The 13,291-nt window shown below is 35.6% G+C and overlaps 2 protein-coding genes across 3 annotated transcripts; one reads left to right on the top strand and one right to left on the bottom strand.

Annotated features, from left to right (window-relative positions):
- Positions 1–23: 23 nt before the first annotated feature.
- Positions 24–3,151, top strand: Sil1 (Sil1 nucleotide exchange factor). Its single transcript, XM_070666501.1, has 4 exons — positions 24–456; positions 899–1,179; positions 1,270–1,535; positions 1,615–3,151. The coding sequence occupies exons 1-4, from the start codon at positions 342–344 to the stop codon at positions 2,369–2,371; spliced, it is 1,419 nt and encodes a 472-aa protein (XP_070522602.1). The 5' UTR covers positions 24–341; the 3' UTR covers positions 2,372–3,151.
- A 73-nt stretch (positions 3,152–3,224) lies between these two features.
- On the bottom strand, positions 3,225–13,168 carry Zip99c (Zinc transporter Zip99C). Of its 2 annotated transcripts, XM_070666502.1 has the most exons (5): positions 12,779–13,168; positions 7,322–7,432; positions 5,953–6,194; positions 5,295–5,874; positions 3,225–5,221 (listed from the first exon to the last, which is right to left on the bottom strand). In XM_070666502.1, exons 1-5 carry the CDS (start codon positions 13,005–13,007, stop codon positions 5,052–5,054), a joined length of 1,332 nt encoding a protein of 443 aa, XP_070522603.1. In that variant the 5' UTR covers positions 13,008–13,168; the 3' UTR covers positions 3,225–5,051. The 2 variants fall into 2 exon arrangements, with proteins under 2 accessions (XP_070522603.1, XP_070522604.1); XM_070666503.1 differs by lacking the exon at positions 7,322–7,432.
- Between the last annotated feature and the right edge of the window lie 123 nt (positions 13,169–13,291).

The following is a 13,291-nucleotide window of genomic DNA, read 5'->3' as shown; positions in this document are numbered from 1 at the left end:
TACGCTTTTTGGAACGCACGATAACGTCGCGCCTCCACATCGGCCGGTGTCGCCGCTGGTGGTCACCATGGGCAACTCCTGACCATCGGCACATTTGTCGGCACGCCACAGACGCAATAAATAGCGCACGCAACACGTGAACGAGTCCGCTTTACTCCGACGAGTCTCACGTCAAATGTCATGTCGAACAGTACGCTGACAACTTTACGTTGCATTCGCGTCAGTTGATGACAGACAATCTCGAGATCCGCGCATCTTCGCAAGCGATTCGCCTGTGAGAAATCGTACGCTGCCACCGGTGACGACGACAACAACGATTACAACGACGTGGTCCCGCGAGAATGCGTGTCGACACGTGCATCCTGCTGCTCTATCTGCCGCTCGCGATTTTCGGCGTCGCCGAAAAAAACGAGAGCGCTTTCGTGGCAACGCGCGAGTGGCAGACGGTGAAAAAGGGTGAGTATCGCATCGCCGGTGGAACTACTTTACACCCCAACCGAGACCTCGTTCTCGTCGTGTGTCCACCACGTCAGTTAAATCCATCGAGCGCTCGACTCCTTTGCGAGAGTAAACGCGATCCTGAGGAAAATGGGACTTACGAGGTCGTTCATGGTTGTTTTAAATAAAGGAGCAGCGGAGCGGTAGTCACGACTCCAAATTGAGCGTCTCCGTAACGTACGATACGTCACGGAGAATTGGATTACGTGGTCCAAGGAGCGAGCGACTCGAGAAATTAAAATTGTTTTCTATTAACAATCTGTTTGTTTTTCCATTTGTATTACAGTTTTTTTCTTAGTTGTCAAAATGCATTTATTCTTAAATATCCAAAATTAAAAAAGTTTTTCGATTGATAATTAATATTTGTAAGAGCAAACTTTTATTATTTAAACATTATTAGGAACTCCCATCCCCAAGGGACTTCACGTGAGACATAATTTTGCAACTGGAGTGACGGAAGCCAAGTTGATGGACGAAACGGATGAAGATGATGAAAATGGAAAGCAATCGAATTCCAATTCGTTAACGCTACATCCAGATAAATCAGTTATAGAAAATGAAGAACCAGATCCTTTAAAAATCAAAAAATTTCCGGCAACTTTGAAATTTCCGATTGATGAATTAAAAGCAAGATTAAAAAAGCTTAAACAAGACGAAGCGGAAGATGAAGCAAATATGGATGTTAATATAATTTCTACGTTACTTAATCTTATAATTATCGAAATTTAATAGTTTGTTTTCATATATTATATATTTGTATTTTTATTCTAGGATGAAGAGGCTCATCCTAAAACTGAAAAACGTTTTAAACGGTTTTACGAGACGTTGAAAGAAGAGCTTAATGCTCTTAAAGTCAATGTTACAAGCGACTCAGAATTATTAAAAAGATTTTTCCAAAAATTTCAATCTTATAAAGATAATGTTATTACAGGAACATTAACCAATATAGACATTGAAGAAGTGTTGGACATTTTAAATAATTTAGAATATCTTCTTCATCAAATAGACAATGCCAAAATATTCTCAGACATGGATGGGTAACTTAAAATAAAAACATATTACTTTAGACGATTGTCTAGTTTACTAATAAACTAATTAATTAATTTTTTATTGTAGGCTGACTAAGATTGTATCGCCATGTCTCAATGGAACTAATAATGAGATAAAGTCGGAAGCATTGCGTCTTTTAGGAGCAGCTGCCCAATCAAATCCAAAAGTGCAAGCTAAGGCATTAGAAAATGATTTTATTCAGAAAGTGTTGCACGTCTTATCCACAAATAGTAAAATTGAAGTAAAATCAAGATGTCTTTTTGCTCTAAGTGCCTTAATACGCCAGTTTCCTGCTGCTCAGAAAGCTTGGATTGACCATGGCGGTTTGCAATTACTTGGAAAGATTCTATACGATGATCAATTACTAATACAAATGAAAGCAATGAAATTAGTTAATGATTTAACGATCGAAAGACGAAATTTGGAAGAGATTTACGATCCCGAGCAGCGTCAGCAAAAAATGAGAGAGTACGCTATTACAGATTTTGAGTTAAAATTGCTGGGACACGATTACTGTAAACTTTTAAGCAACTTAATGATAAAATGCTTTGAAGAAAAGCTAACTGGACGAAAATTTAGCATAGAAAATAATGATTTTCTCGAAGTAGTTTCGGACAGCATGATCACTATATCTCCTATTTGTAAAACTGAATTCAAAAATATTAAGCTCATGCTTTTACCGGTTATAGATAATCTCTTACACTTTTATGAAAATCCCAACATTAAACTCACTGTGGATGAAACAGATGTTTTAAAAAGTTTGATATTACTGATCGAAAGATTAAAAATTACTATTTTTGAACCATCTCATGATGAACTATAAATATTTTGAGTTAATATTTAAGGTAATTAAAAATATACAAAAGTATATCGAAGACTATTAAATAAATTCCAGTCTTATGTTAATACATATGCGATCGTGTGCAATAACGTCGTTTGTAATAGCGTAGGACTTATTTAATATGCATTTGTTTTAATTAGTATAAAAAGTTTTGTAGTAAAAAGAAAATTTATTATCGTCATGATTGCAATAGTTTTTGAAAATAGTTTTGAAAAAAAAAAAAAAAAAAGAATATTATTTGCGAATGATTAATTAGCCACAATTTGCAGATCTTCAAAAAAGTCTCTAAATATAAAGAAAGATATTTTATTCCGTGTTCATTATATCCCCACTGTAAATAGCTCGTCAGGATTGGCAGAATGTACAGACTTTCGTCTCTTGCATTCAAAATATAAAATACTAGTCATTAAATATTGTAAATTTTAATTCGTTACTTAAGTAATATAGTAATTAGTGCTTTTGTGATAGTAATGTTGTTCTTTCTATTGGCCTATCAAGTAATCCTTGGAATGTTTTAATCTCAAGAGACGAAACTTTTGACATTTGATTTAATCATTCAGCTCAATTAATATTTCATGTATACACCTCACAATTATGTGACGACTAAAACAACAATTTGGAAAGTAAAACGACTGAAATATATGTGTATATAATTGTATAAGACTTTAGTTATATCTAGCTGTCACATAGCAAGTATAAATAACTGTTACGTTTTCTTTATGTTTTAGCAGAATTATTTAATAAATTATTTTGTACCAATTATATGCCACATCTTATTGTACGAAAGTTCCTGTAGTGTACACATATTTAATATAAAGTAAGTAAAAAATATAAATAATCGCAGAATAATATATTTTATTTACAAATGGCGATTTAGAGGTTACATAGATATGAACAGTTTCATTTACATAACCACATGATAAATAGAAAATATTTTTGTAAAAGATGTTAAATTTTAACCAGTTCCCCAAATAGGGAATATCTATTTACAAATGCAAAAAAAAGAGCGCTCCTGTATCATGCATTCCAAATGAAATAATGTTTTTACCTTGTTTTTACCTGTTAAGTACAAGGATTGTGTTATCTTGTGCAACTCATAAAGTATGAACATTACGCATGATACACGAGGCTACTAAGAGAAAATTACAACAGCTAAACTCTTTCTGGAAATTGTACTCGTTTTTACAAATTGAAAATTTAACAATATTTATATCCCGTAGGTATATCATTATCTAAATTTTATCGTAGTTATATATACCTAAATATCTAATAAAATACGAAGCTCGACCTGGAAAGATACTTAGTAGTACCTTTAATATACGTGGATATACGTGTCGTGATACATTACTATTTTTCGATATATTTTAATAAAATATATTATCACCATACAATTTTTTTAATATCAATAAAAAATCAAATACGTCAAAGGTTTATGCATATTTTGAATTTTTCCTTTGGCTGTGAATATTTGCATCGAGGTATATAAGAACGCATTTTCCAGTTTACTCAGGTTTTGCATAGTCAAACGTAATCTATATACGCATGATATAATGAGTTTTTAAAAGTATATTTAATAAATTGCTACATTTAAATACGGAATTTATTAAATTTTGAGAGCGAAAAAAAAAGAAAATGTGTACGTTGTTTTATTACAGTTAAATTATAGTAAATGATAAGGAACTTATTTAGCTATTGTAATTTTCTTTAGACTTTCTCATATGCCTCATATGTAACATTATCACATCATTATTATTAACTTATTGTTGAATGTATATACAGGGACGCGTAAATATATACAATTTTATTATAATTCAATACTGATAACATTCGGTAACTGCTTTTTTTTTGTTTTTTTTTTTTCCCCCCTTTCTTTTTTCTAGTAACAAGGCAGTACCAGCATTCACTTACGTAAACGTGATATTCACATATACATTGAATAACTTCTATTTAAAAATATTTGTACGTATGAAACAATATTTTTATACTTTGATGCAAATATTAACATATTATTAAAGACAATATCTGTTAAAAAATTCAAAGTGCATAAACACTCGATGTATTTGTATTATTATTACCGATATCACTATATCAAATTATTAATATTTTAAATGTTTAACTAATGGATTAGCCTGATTTGTTGTTAGAAAAAATTACAAGTTTTACATTGGACATTATCTTAAAACCAAATCATTTTCATGCAATGATTAGCTTAATTGTGATAAAATAATATACAAATTCTCTTTTTTTTTTTTTTTGCTTTCGCTTCTTCGATCTCTCTCTCTCTCTCTCTCTCACATTTTCTACGTTATTCACTGAAAGAATATGATAATTTTAAACAATAGCAAAAAAAATATTTTTTGAAGAAAATATTTTATAATTATTAAGAATTTATTAAATTTAAAAGTAAAAATTGGGTTATAAATGAAGAAAGGAGATATAACAAAACGATAAATGACTTTTTTATCATTTAACAAAAATTATTCTCATATATCCAAAATAACAGTACGCGCTTCTTTCAATAAATAATAAAGAAAAACATATATATATATGTTTATGGCAACTTTAGAGTATTGTACTAACAGATATCAAGGTATAACTAAAATTTACGTTAACACAACAAACGTTCTCCGCGTCATTAATTTGTTATTAAAGTATATTTTGCCTAAACGAAGATTAATGCAGCCATAATGATGACTCCTAAAAGTAAAGCGCCAAGTTGTTTCAAGGATTCTTTTGTATTCGTTTCTTTCAACAAATCAGGTAGGATGGTTACTAATCCAATATGTATAAATCCTCCTGCAGTCAATGGTAATATCCAACTGGTTCTTTCCTCTAAAAAAAAATTAATATACATTTTATTCGACAAAATTAATACTATTGCAAAAACCATATAGATAAAACTTACCTAAACTCCCAGAAAAGGAGACGGCTGCTAAAGCACCAACGATTCCACCGCCAGCTGTGATCAACTGCGCCCGCGCAGCATCCCATCGACTAAATCCACTTCGTAATAGAATAGCAAAATCACCAACTTCATGAGGTATTTCATGCACCAAAATCGTGAACGTGCTGAGGGCACCTACGCGGAAGGAAATTAGGAACGATCCACCCACAGATAAACCATGGGTAAAATTGTCGAGGAAGTTCATCAAAAGATTCAGATACCCCGGGAAGGATTTGGGATCGAAAAACTTGCGAAACAAATCCAAGATGTATTTCTTTATCCATATGGTTGAGCGTTTAACAATGCTGCTCGGGGAGCGTGAAGAGTCGACGCGCGAAATCGCCGACGTGAAGCCATTAGTCTTTGCAAGTTTCTTCAAGCAACTCTTTGCTCCGTCGACCAGTGGACAATCATCATTAGGACAGTCGTTGGCTAATGCGCATTTCATAATATCAGCGTCTTTAAATCCGTTCTTTCGCAGATCTTTGTTTGGGATTTGCGTAAACTCCATTTTACTAGATTGCTTTTCCAGAAATTGAACCTGTTGCAGAACATATTCGATCGTTAAGCAATTATGTTAATTTTTAATATTATAACGTTACATTTTCAGTTACATTACCTCGGACGTATTTTTCGAGCATTTTTTTAAAAAACCGTTCTTCTCAGTGCTCGTCATTGTGATACAATTATTATTATCCATTTCTTTTTCCTTGTTCACATCTTTGACTGAAATATCATCGATTTGTTGCTCTGCAATTATCGGAGCTTCCTCGTTTATAGTGGCGATAAGTTTTTCTATTATTACGAAGAACAAGAAGGCGGACAACACCCACAAGCCTGCAGGTCTGCGATTATTTTCATCTGTAAATAAAATACATAATAAGAAATCAAATAACAAACTTTAATAAAATAATAAAATATCTACAAATACAACTAATTTAAATGTCAAAAATATCTTGTATAAATCATTTAAATGCATTATAATAATATCAATGAATAAGATTTATTCATATTAATAAGCACATGGCGTATCGTTTTTAATAAATATCGATCGTCATTTAGACAGACGTTATTACGAGGCGACTATTCTTTTTATATTACCGATAACGCCGACAGAAAGCGCAAAAAGGTATCAAATAAAAGCTAGAGAATCTGCAATTCAAAATTGAACAATTTACACGGATATTAAGTACCAGTCCAGTTCGCCGATCACTTTGAATTCCTAACGCGGTTCGGTCGGAGGGACATTTAATTTACGTGGACGCAGCTGGCAATTCAAATCTGCAACTGACGCACAATAGAATTCGAAGCCGACGCTTAAATCGTTCATAAAGCTCCCGGCGATGCCCTTCAAGACCGCATTGACCATACTCGTACTCTGCTAACGTTACAAAGCGCATTCAGGGCACGTACGTAACATGCGTGCAATATCCACCGTAGAACAATTCAGGAGTACCTAACCAGATACGTTATACCCACGTTCGTTACATTTATTTCCATGTTGTACTTAACGATGCCAGAAATATCGGGTCAAAGGTTCGTTAACGTTGATACGATAATCTAGACTACCGCTCTGCCCTTTTTTCGTTAACTGCTCAACTCTTCTTAACGTTAGTTCAGTCAACGTTAGTTTCATACAGAGTTTAATAAACACGCCGACCTACTCGTTTTGTTAATTTATCTATTGCACGAATTAATATATTAATATTATATATCTTGCGCGTAATAAAACCTCGTTCTTCCACGCGTACTTTTTCCTCCGCTCATTGTTCGCATCTTCGTCAAGTAATTCTATTCATTTGCGCCTTGTATGTAATCGGTTGTTTAATATTTTTTACGATAAGGTCAATCTTATCGCACAATAATAGGCGAGGTGGGTATAATATATCTTTTGCGACACAAAAAAAAATTTCCTGTAAGATAAGATAGATTTCTGTTTCGTTGTGCCGAAGCGCGCAATGAAGAGCGTGATAAATTAATGAAATTACCTCTCGTTTGAAATTCGCTCTCGAATGCTTCTGGCAAAAGGTGGAGAAAAACGTCGCCTAGTAATGCACCAACGGCGAAGCTTAAAAGGATCTTCAAATTGCCGCCGATTTCTGTAACAAGATAAGAAGAAAAAAAAAAAAAAAATTAATCCTTATATTTCATATACGCGAGTCCGACAGACAAGACATTAAAATACTGTTTTCGATCTCTCGATAAATAAAACTTCTTGATTAGAATAAATGTCTAGACATTTATTTTAATTTTTAATTTGTCGAGCAAGTTGATAAAAGAAAAAAACGTTTCTGGGATAATTAAAAAGAGCTAGTGCAATTATTAATTTATGTAATTTCGACACACTTTTCTTGATCAAGTTCACGCCGGGAAGTAAAAACGTTAAGAAACGTGGAGCTCGTACTTATGTGTTATATCGATAAGGAGAAGAAAAAAAATTATGTAAGGGCAAGAGGTAAAGTAAAATTCTATTTAAAAAAAAGTAGATGCGTTACGCATGAGTTATGTTCCCTCGCTATTCTCACTTCTCGCTCTGTCCTCCAGCAGTCGAGCGAGACGTACGTACGCAGCACGTGCTCCGTACGTATTAAAAATCTACGCACAATCGACGGGCCAGGGGCACATAATCTGACGTCAACTACCTTCCCGGATTAATTGTGCGTCCCAGCGACTACGTCTTTTTTTATATAAAGTCAGTTAAAACGTCGCGTACGTGTACATTAAATTCGCGTCTCTTTGCCGTAAACCCCAAGCGTCGACGAGTACAGTCACGAGACATGTCTACATTAATATTTTTCTTTTTATGTCACAGTCACCGGCAGAACTCCGCTGAAGCTCATGCAGATGATTGGTAAGTCGCGTCATTTCTTTTTTTTTTTTTTCGTAATTTGTAATTGGAGTGTCTTAAAAATCGTTGATATATTTATCGAAAAGAGCGGTGCAAAATGAAGTAACGAGTAGACATCACAACTATTCGCGCTCGTAGTGATAATAAATAAGAGACGTATGATTCTGCGTATACATATATGACGTTTGACACAATTGATAGCTAACAGACTACAGTTGCGTATCAGCTTTGCTGCTACAGCCGCAGAGAAAGACCACGCGATAACTATTGTGATGTCAACGCGTGAATCACGAGGAAAAGAAAGGAAAAAGAATATAAATCAGCGTGAGCCTTGATCTCATTTCAACATAATCAGAATCATGTCAGCGATCTTCTCTTGGCGAACTCATTGCTCCAACTATCGGAGAAACAAATATTGTTGTAAATAATGTTTTTTAACGCTGTACGACAGACGTAGGATCGTTGCAACATGATCGGGGAACCACTTTTCCGGTTTGAAACAGTTGTGCGATATGCTGTTTATCCGCATTGAACAATCATCGCAATTTGATCATGTTACTTATATTAAAGTTAGATTAACTTTAATCTCCGTTCTAAAAATAAGCAGGCAGGTCGGCTGAGATTAAACTTGATCTAGCTATCTAGCAAATTAAAGATTAGCTTTGAGCCGCTGTAACTCGCGCGGAGAGATACATTAATGTGATATGTTAACGCATTTCCAGTCTAGAAATTTCCGGTGATAGATTTATCTGTGTCCTGCAATTAAACATGACGTACAAGGCTTTAGCAAATTATTCTGTGAATTGCGCCGCCCCGAGCGTTTGTCTCAGAAAGTGATACGTTAGTATCAATTTAAAAAAGAATCAAACAGATAAAAAAAATTAAATTAATAAATTAATTAATTAAATAATCGATTCCCGAAACCCTAGTATCAGTTGGAAATATAATGTGCGTAATCAACAAATGAACAGCACATATGATATTAACGACCCACTTTTGATACAGATGTATCATTATTATACCGTGTCACATGTGTGCAATAAATGCTTTAGGTTGCATCAGTTAAAGAAAAATTATTTAATCGATTTAAACGAGGGAATATAATTAAAAGAAAATTAAATTAAATATAAAAGACGTTAGGGTAAAAATAAACATGCAACGTGCTGATAAATATAAACGGACAAGAGTGATTAATAATTTTTCAAAGGTATAAGCATGAATAATTTTAATACATAATACGTCACAATATCACCGCTTTATCGAGAAAAAAAATTTTTTTTTTTATCGAGTTAAAAAATAAAGATAAGTAAGTTAAAATAAATCAAAAGTTTTTCTTTTAATATTAAATATTGTAAAGAAGTAATATTTTTTTTAGTGATACAACTCACGGTCGTCGCGACGGCAAAATAAAACTACTAAAATTGACGCAAATACTCTGGAGCGTTCGATCAAAGTTTCAAAAGTAGTTTAACATGCGGTATCGATAATGTACGTAACTTGACGAACAAAGTTCACGGTAAAATCGTTTAATATGCAAGTTGACAAGCATAAAACGCAATATCTGCCCGCCAATCTTCGTCGCGTTTTAATAGAAAATTATCACCGGGAAAAATGCAAAGTTAAAAGAAAATAACAATTTAAAAAACAATTGATTTTCTCTGTAATATTTCCTCTCTTTATTTTCAAGATTTTAATATGATCGATAATGGAATGCTGTTTTTTTTTTTTTTTTTCAACATCGACACAAAAGATAATAAGTAACAACGCCAAGATACGATCTAAATACATATAAATCTTGTTATTTATTTTTTCATCGGACTTGTATCTCTTGAAAGATAAAGAAAACGAAAAAGTTCGAGCGAGACATGATTAAAACGAGCATTTTTATTTTAAATTGAATTAAAAAGAAACAAAAAACCATTTTCTTAACGCGACAAGGATTTTTCCACACACTTATAGCGATGAAACTAACATTGACGGGTTGATTAATGATTGCGATTTATAAATACATAAAAATAACATGCGATAAAATATGAAAATAAAATTTATAATCAAAATTGTTTAATACGCTCAAAATCAATTTTAAATAATATTTCAATAAACAACCGTGCTCTGTTTCAGCTTCTAATTATTAATTGTTTGATCTTTGTTCATTTTAACTTGAGCTAACAATTGAATCAATTAAAAATTAATTTAACTCACACAAAAATACTTGAGCTTTCAATACGATGCAACTAATTCGTTCCACATCGGTTTAAATAAATTTGCGCGTCTGTAAATTGTATTTTTTTTTTTTCTAAGGTCGCTAGATTACACGCTTTCAAATGAGAACTTGGCAAAATGTCTCGAGGTGAAAAAGTCCGGCGATGTTCCGAACACCGGCGCGCGAATGAATCTCGTCGCCGACAGTAATTTAACCACCGATAAAAAAGGTCGGGGTCGTAATGCGAGTTTTTCTCTTCGCGCATTGAGGGAAATGAGAAAATTTTTTCAACTTTCTACATTCGTACGAAACTTAACGGCGTTAAAGTTCGGCGATGTAACGCCTGCCGTTAAACTCATTCGTATAACTTGGAATTGCCGCATCGTTGATTCGGAAAATACGAGATAATAGAGACATGCCGCGCCAACGTAACTGCGATATTATTTGCTAACTAAATGAGAATAATGCGGTGCTTTTAAAATCGAGGAACGTGCAGTCGCAATTCGTTAAATTCAGTTTAGAAAAGAAAAAAAAAAAAAAAAATTCAGCAGGCTTATCTCGTCAATTAAGATTGTTTGCTTTTCAATAAATTAACAGTTAAATAGTTACGTTGTATGTTGCGATTAATTTCATCACTTTGGCGTGTAATGCGTGGAAGCCACTCATCTCGATTGCGAGGAAGTGGAAAAACTGATGTATCATGACCAGAGAAGGAATGCGCAATGATTCCGTGCGAAAGTTAATTAAAGCCAGCGGTTGAGAACACGGTCGATCCTCGCTGATCCTGTTACAGATCCGCAGCCCGCAAATTCGCGAACGCAGATTTTACCAAATCGCGGTTTTAAGGTTGCAAACTTATATAAAATGTACGGGTTTTTTTTTTCTTTTTTTTTTTTTTATAAAAAAATGGAAAAGTTTCTTGCGACCGAGATGTAAGAAGACGACGACGCTCAGATGACACAATGAACATTGTATGGTAATCCCATCAAACGGAATTAGCATTATATCGATCTTGTTCCGAGACTAATTTTATCGAGGTCCGCGATGTCGTTGAACCTCCGCGAACAGGCTTCTTATCGGGACCCGATAACTATACAAATGAAACGCGGCATATTCATCGAATTTCCCATTATTTCGCAAGCCCCGATGCGAATGTATATCGCGCGGTGCCGCTGGCAGCCGCTCGCCAAACAACAGACGTACGTCGACTTCGTGAGGCGTAGTTAAATTTCCTTTCCGCACGTGGCGGCGTCGATCTGTTTTTAAGCAAGTACTAACGCACTCGGTTACAACGAGCAATAATATCTAGCCGCGCGTAGTGAAATTTAATTTCACTGAAAGTACGAGGACAGACGTAAAAGAGAAAAGAAAAATGAAGGAAAAAAAAAAAAAAGTACGCGTTTTTAATATACGGGTTGTACGATAGAAATAATTTTGGGGATAGGTAGGGCTTGTCGAGACAAATGGAAAAGTCCCCGAAATTATTTCTATCGCGTCGCAAGCACCCTGTTTTGCTCACAGAAATAAAGCAGTCGCCGCAATCGAGCGGAGAAATGCCATTTCGCGCTGATAAATCAATGGAACGTGACGAATTAATCCTTTTTGGCATTATCTGCCCTGTTCTGTCTTCCAACCGGCGGCAAACAATCGCGAGTTTACATACGTATACGTATACTTAATAAAATAATAACTCGCGCTCCTGATTAAGCGCGAAGCACGTTGCTGCCTCTGCTTCTCTATGAAATTAATGCTGATCGGCGGATTTGCGAAAGAGCCGTCGCAGTTGAGATGCGTCCAAATTTATATGGCGACGCGATAGATGTTAAAAGATAAAATTCTCAATGCGTTTTGCGAGAGCGGCATATGTCAAGCCACTTAATTTTTAACTGCGCTTTCGAAAGCGAGCTTGTTCACCGACGTAGGAAGCTTGAATGAGTAATCACCTCCGTCGTTCTTATCGTCGAGGAAAATGCAACGACTTGATTTCATTAAGCACGTCGCGACGACAAACAAAATAGTCACGCTACGCTGACGAATAAAAGTAATAATAATTTGTTACAATCGGCGAAACAAGAACCGCCACTCGCTGGCAAACGGAAAATTAATTCGCCGGAAGCGTCTAAAGTTACAAGAACAATTGGCAAAAACTAGACGAGCTAGAAATGAATCGGAAAATTAATATCGTCTTTGTTAATCGCGCTTGAATTTAATCTCAATCTGAATTGCGTAATTAACGACAAGTTATTCGGGGAACCAAGGTGACGAGATCGAACGGAGATTAGATAAAATTAATTCTCTGTATCGCGCCGCGTTTTCGTTGCATACGAAAGTAATACGCGGCCACGAGGAGGGAGGGAAAAAAAAAAAAGAAAAAAATAAGGTGAAGGAACTTACCGCCGGTTTTTAGGTCCACGCCGTCCTGGATGGGGATGAGCCATAAAGGGAAGATTCCCGTGAGACCGACCATGGTGCTGCCCAGCAAAGAAAAAACCCATGGATTGTAGGTGAAGTAGTCTACGATCACGTGCCAAGGCAGCCACTCGTCAGGGGCCGCGGGGACGTCGCACAACGACGACGGGTCCGTGCAGTTGCGAGTGCACGCGTATGACGCCACGGCGGCCATGTTTGTTGTCGCGCGCTTCTGTCAAGAGTCAAGATGCTCGGGGCACCGCCGAGATGCGGACAAACGCGCGGGGATCAACCGGGCCGGGCCCGGCGCGGGCTCGCTTTGCTCGTCGACGAGGACGCGCGCGTGGACAACGTCAAACTGACGGAAATCGCGGAACGACTCCGGCTGTCGAGAGAGAGAGAGATAACCTCGCTTCGCGCCGCAGGAACGAGCACCTCTCCGCCGTGCCTAGAGGAAGACGATCTTATCGTCGCGACGTGACCGATGAAAATCCAAGT

Source organism: Cardiocondyla obscurior, linkage group LG15 (genome assembly GCF_019399895.1).
Source record: "Cardiocondyla obscurior isolate alpha-2009 linkage group LG15, Cobs3.1, whole genome shotgun sequence".
NCBI classification, from domain to species: domain Eukaryota; kingdom Metazoa; phylum Arthropoda; class Insecta; order Hymenoptera; family Formicidae; genus Cardiocondyla; species Cardiocondyla obscurior.
This window is presented reverse-complemented; position numbering and strand designations above follow the sequence as displayed.

Excerpts from the sequence above, each read along its gene's own strand:
- Sil1 (XM_070666501.1), top strand. The coding sequence starts at position 342 with ATGCGTGTCGACACGTGCATCCTGCTGCTCTATCTGCCGCTCGCGATT. Across the intron at positions 457-898 it reads GTGGCAGACGGTGAAAAAGG|GAACTCCCATCCCCAAGGGA; the intron begins GTGAGTATCGCA and ends AAACATTATTAG. Across the intron at positions 1,180-1,269 it reads AAGATGAAGCAAATATGGAT|GATGAAGAGGCTCATCCTAA; the intron begins GTTAATATAATT and ends TTTTTATTCTAG.
- Zip99c (XM_070666502.1), bottom strand. The coding sequence starts at position 13,007 with ATGGCCGCCGTGGCGTCATACGCGTGCACTCGCAACTGCACGGACCCG. Across the intron at positions 7,433-12,778 it reads CGTGGACCTAAAAACCGGCG|AAATCGGCGGCAATTTGAAG; the intron begins GTAAGTTCCTTC and ends ATCTTGTTACAG. Across the intron at positions 5,875-5,952 it reads GCTCGAAAAATACGTCCGAG|GTTCAATTTCTGGAAAAGCA; the intron begins GTAATGTAACTG and ends GTTCTGCAACAG.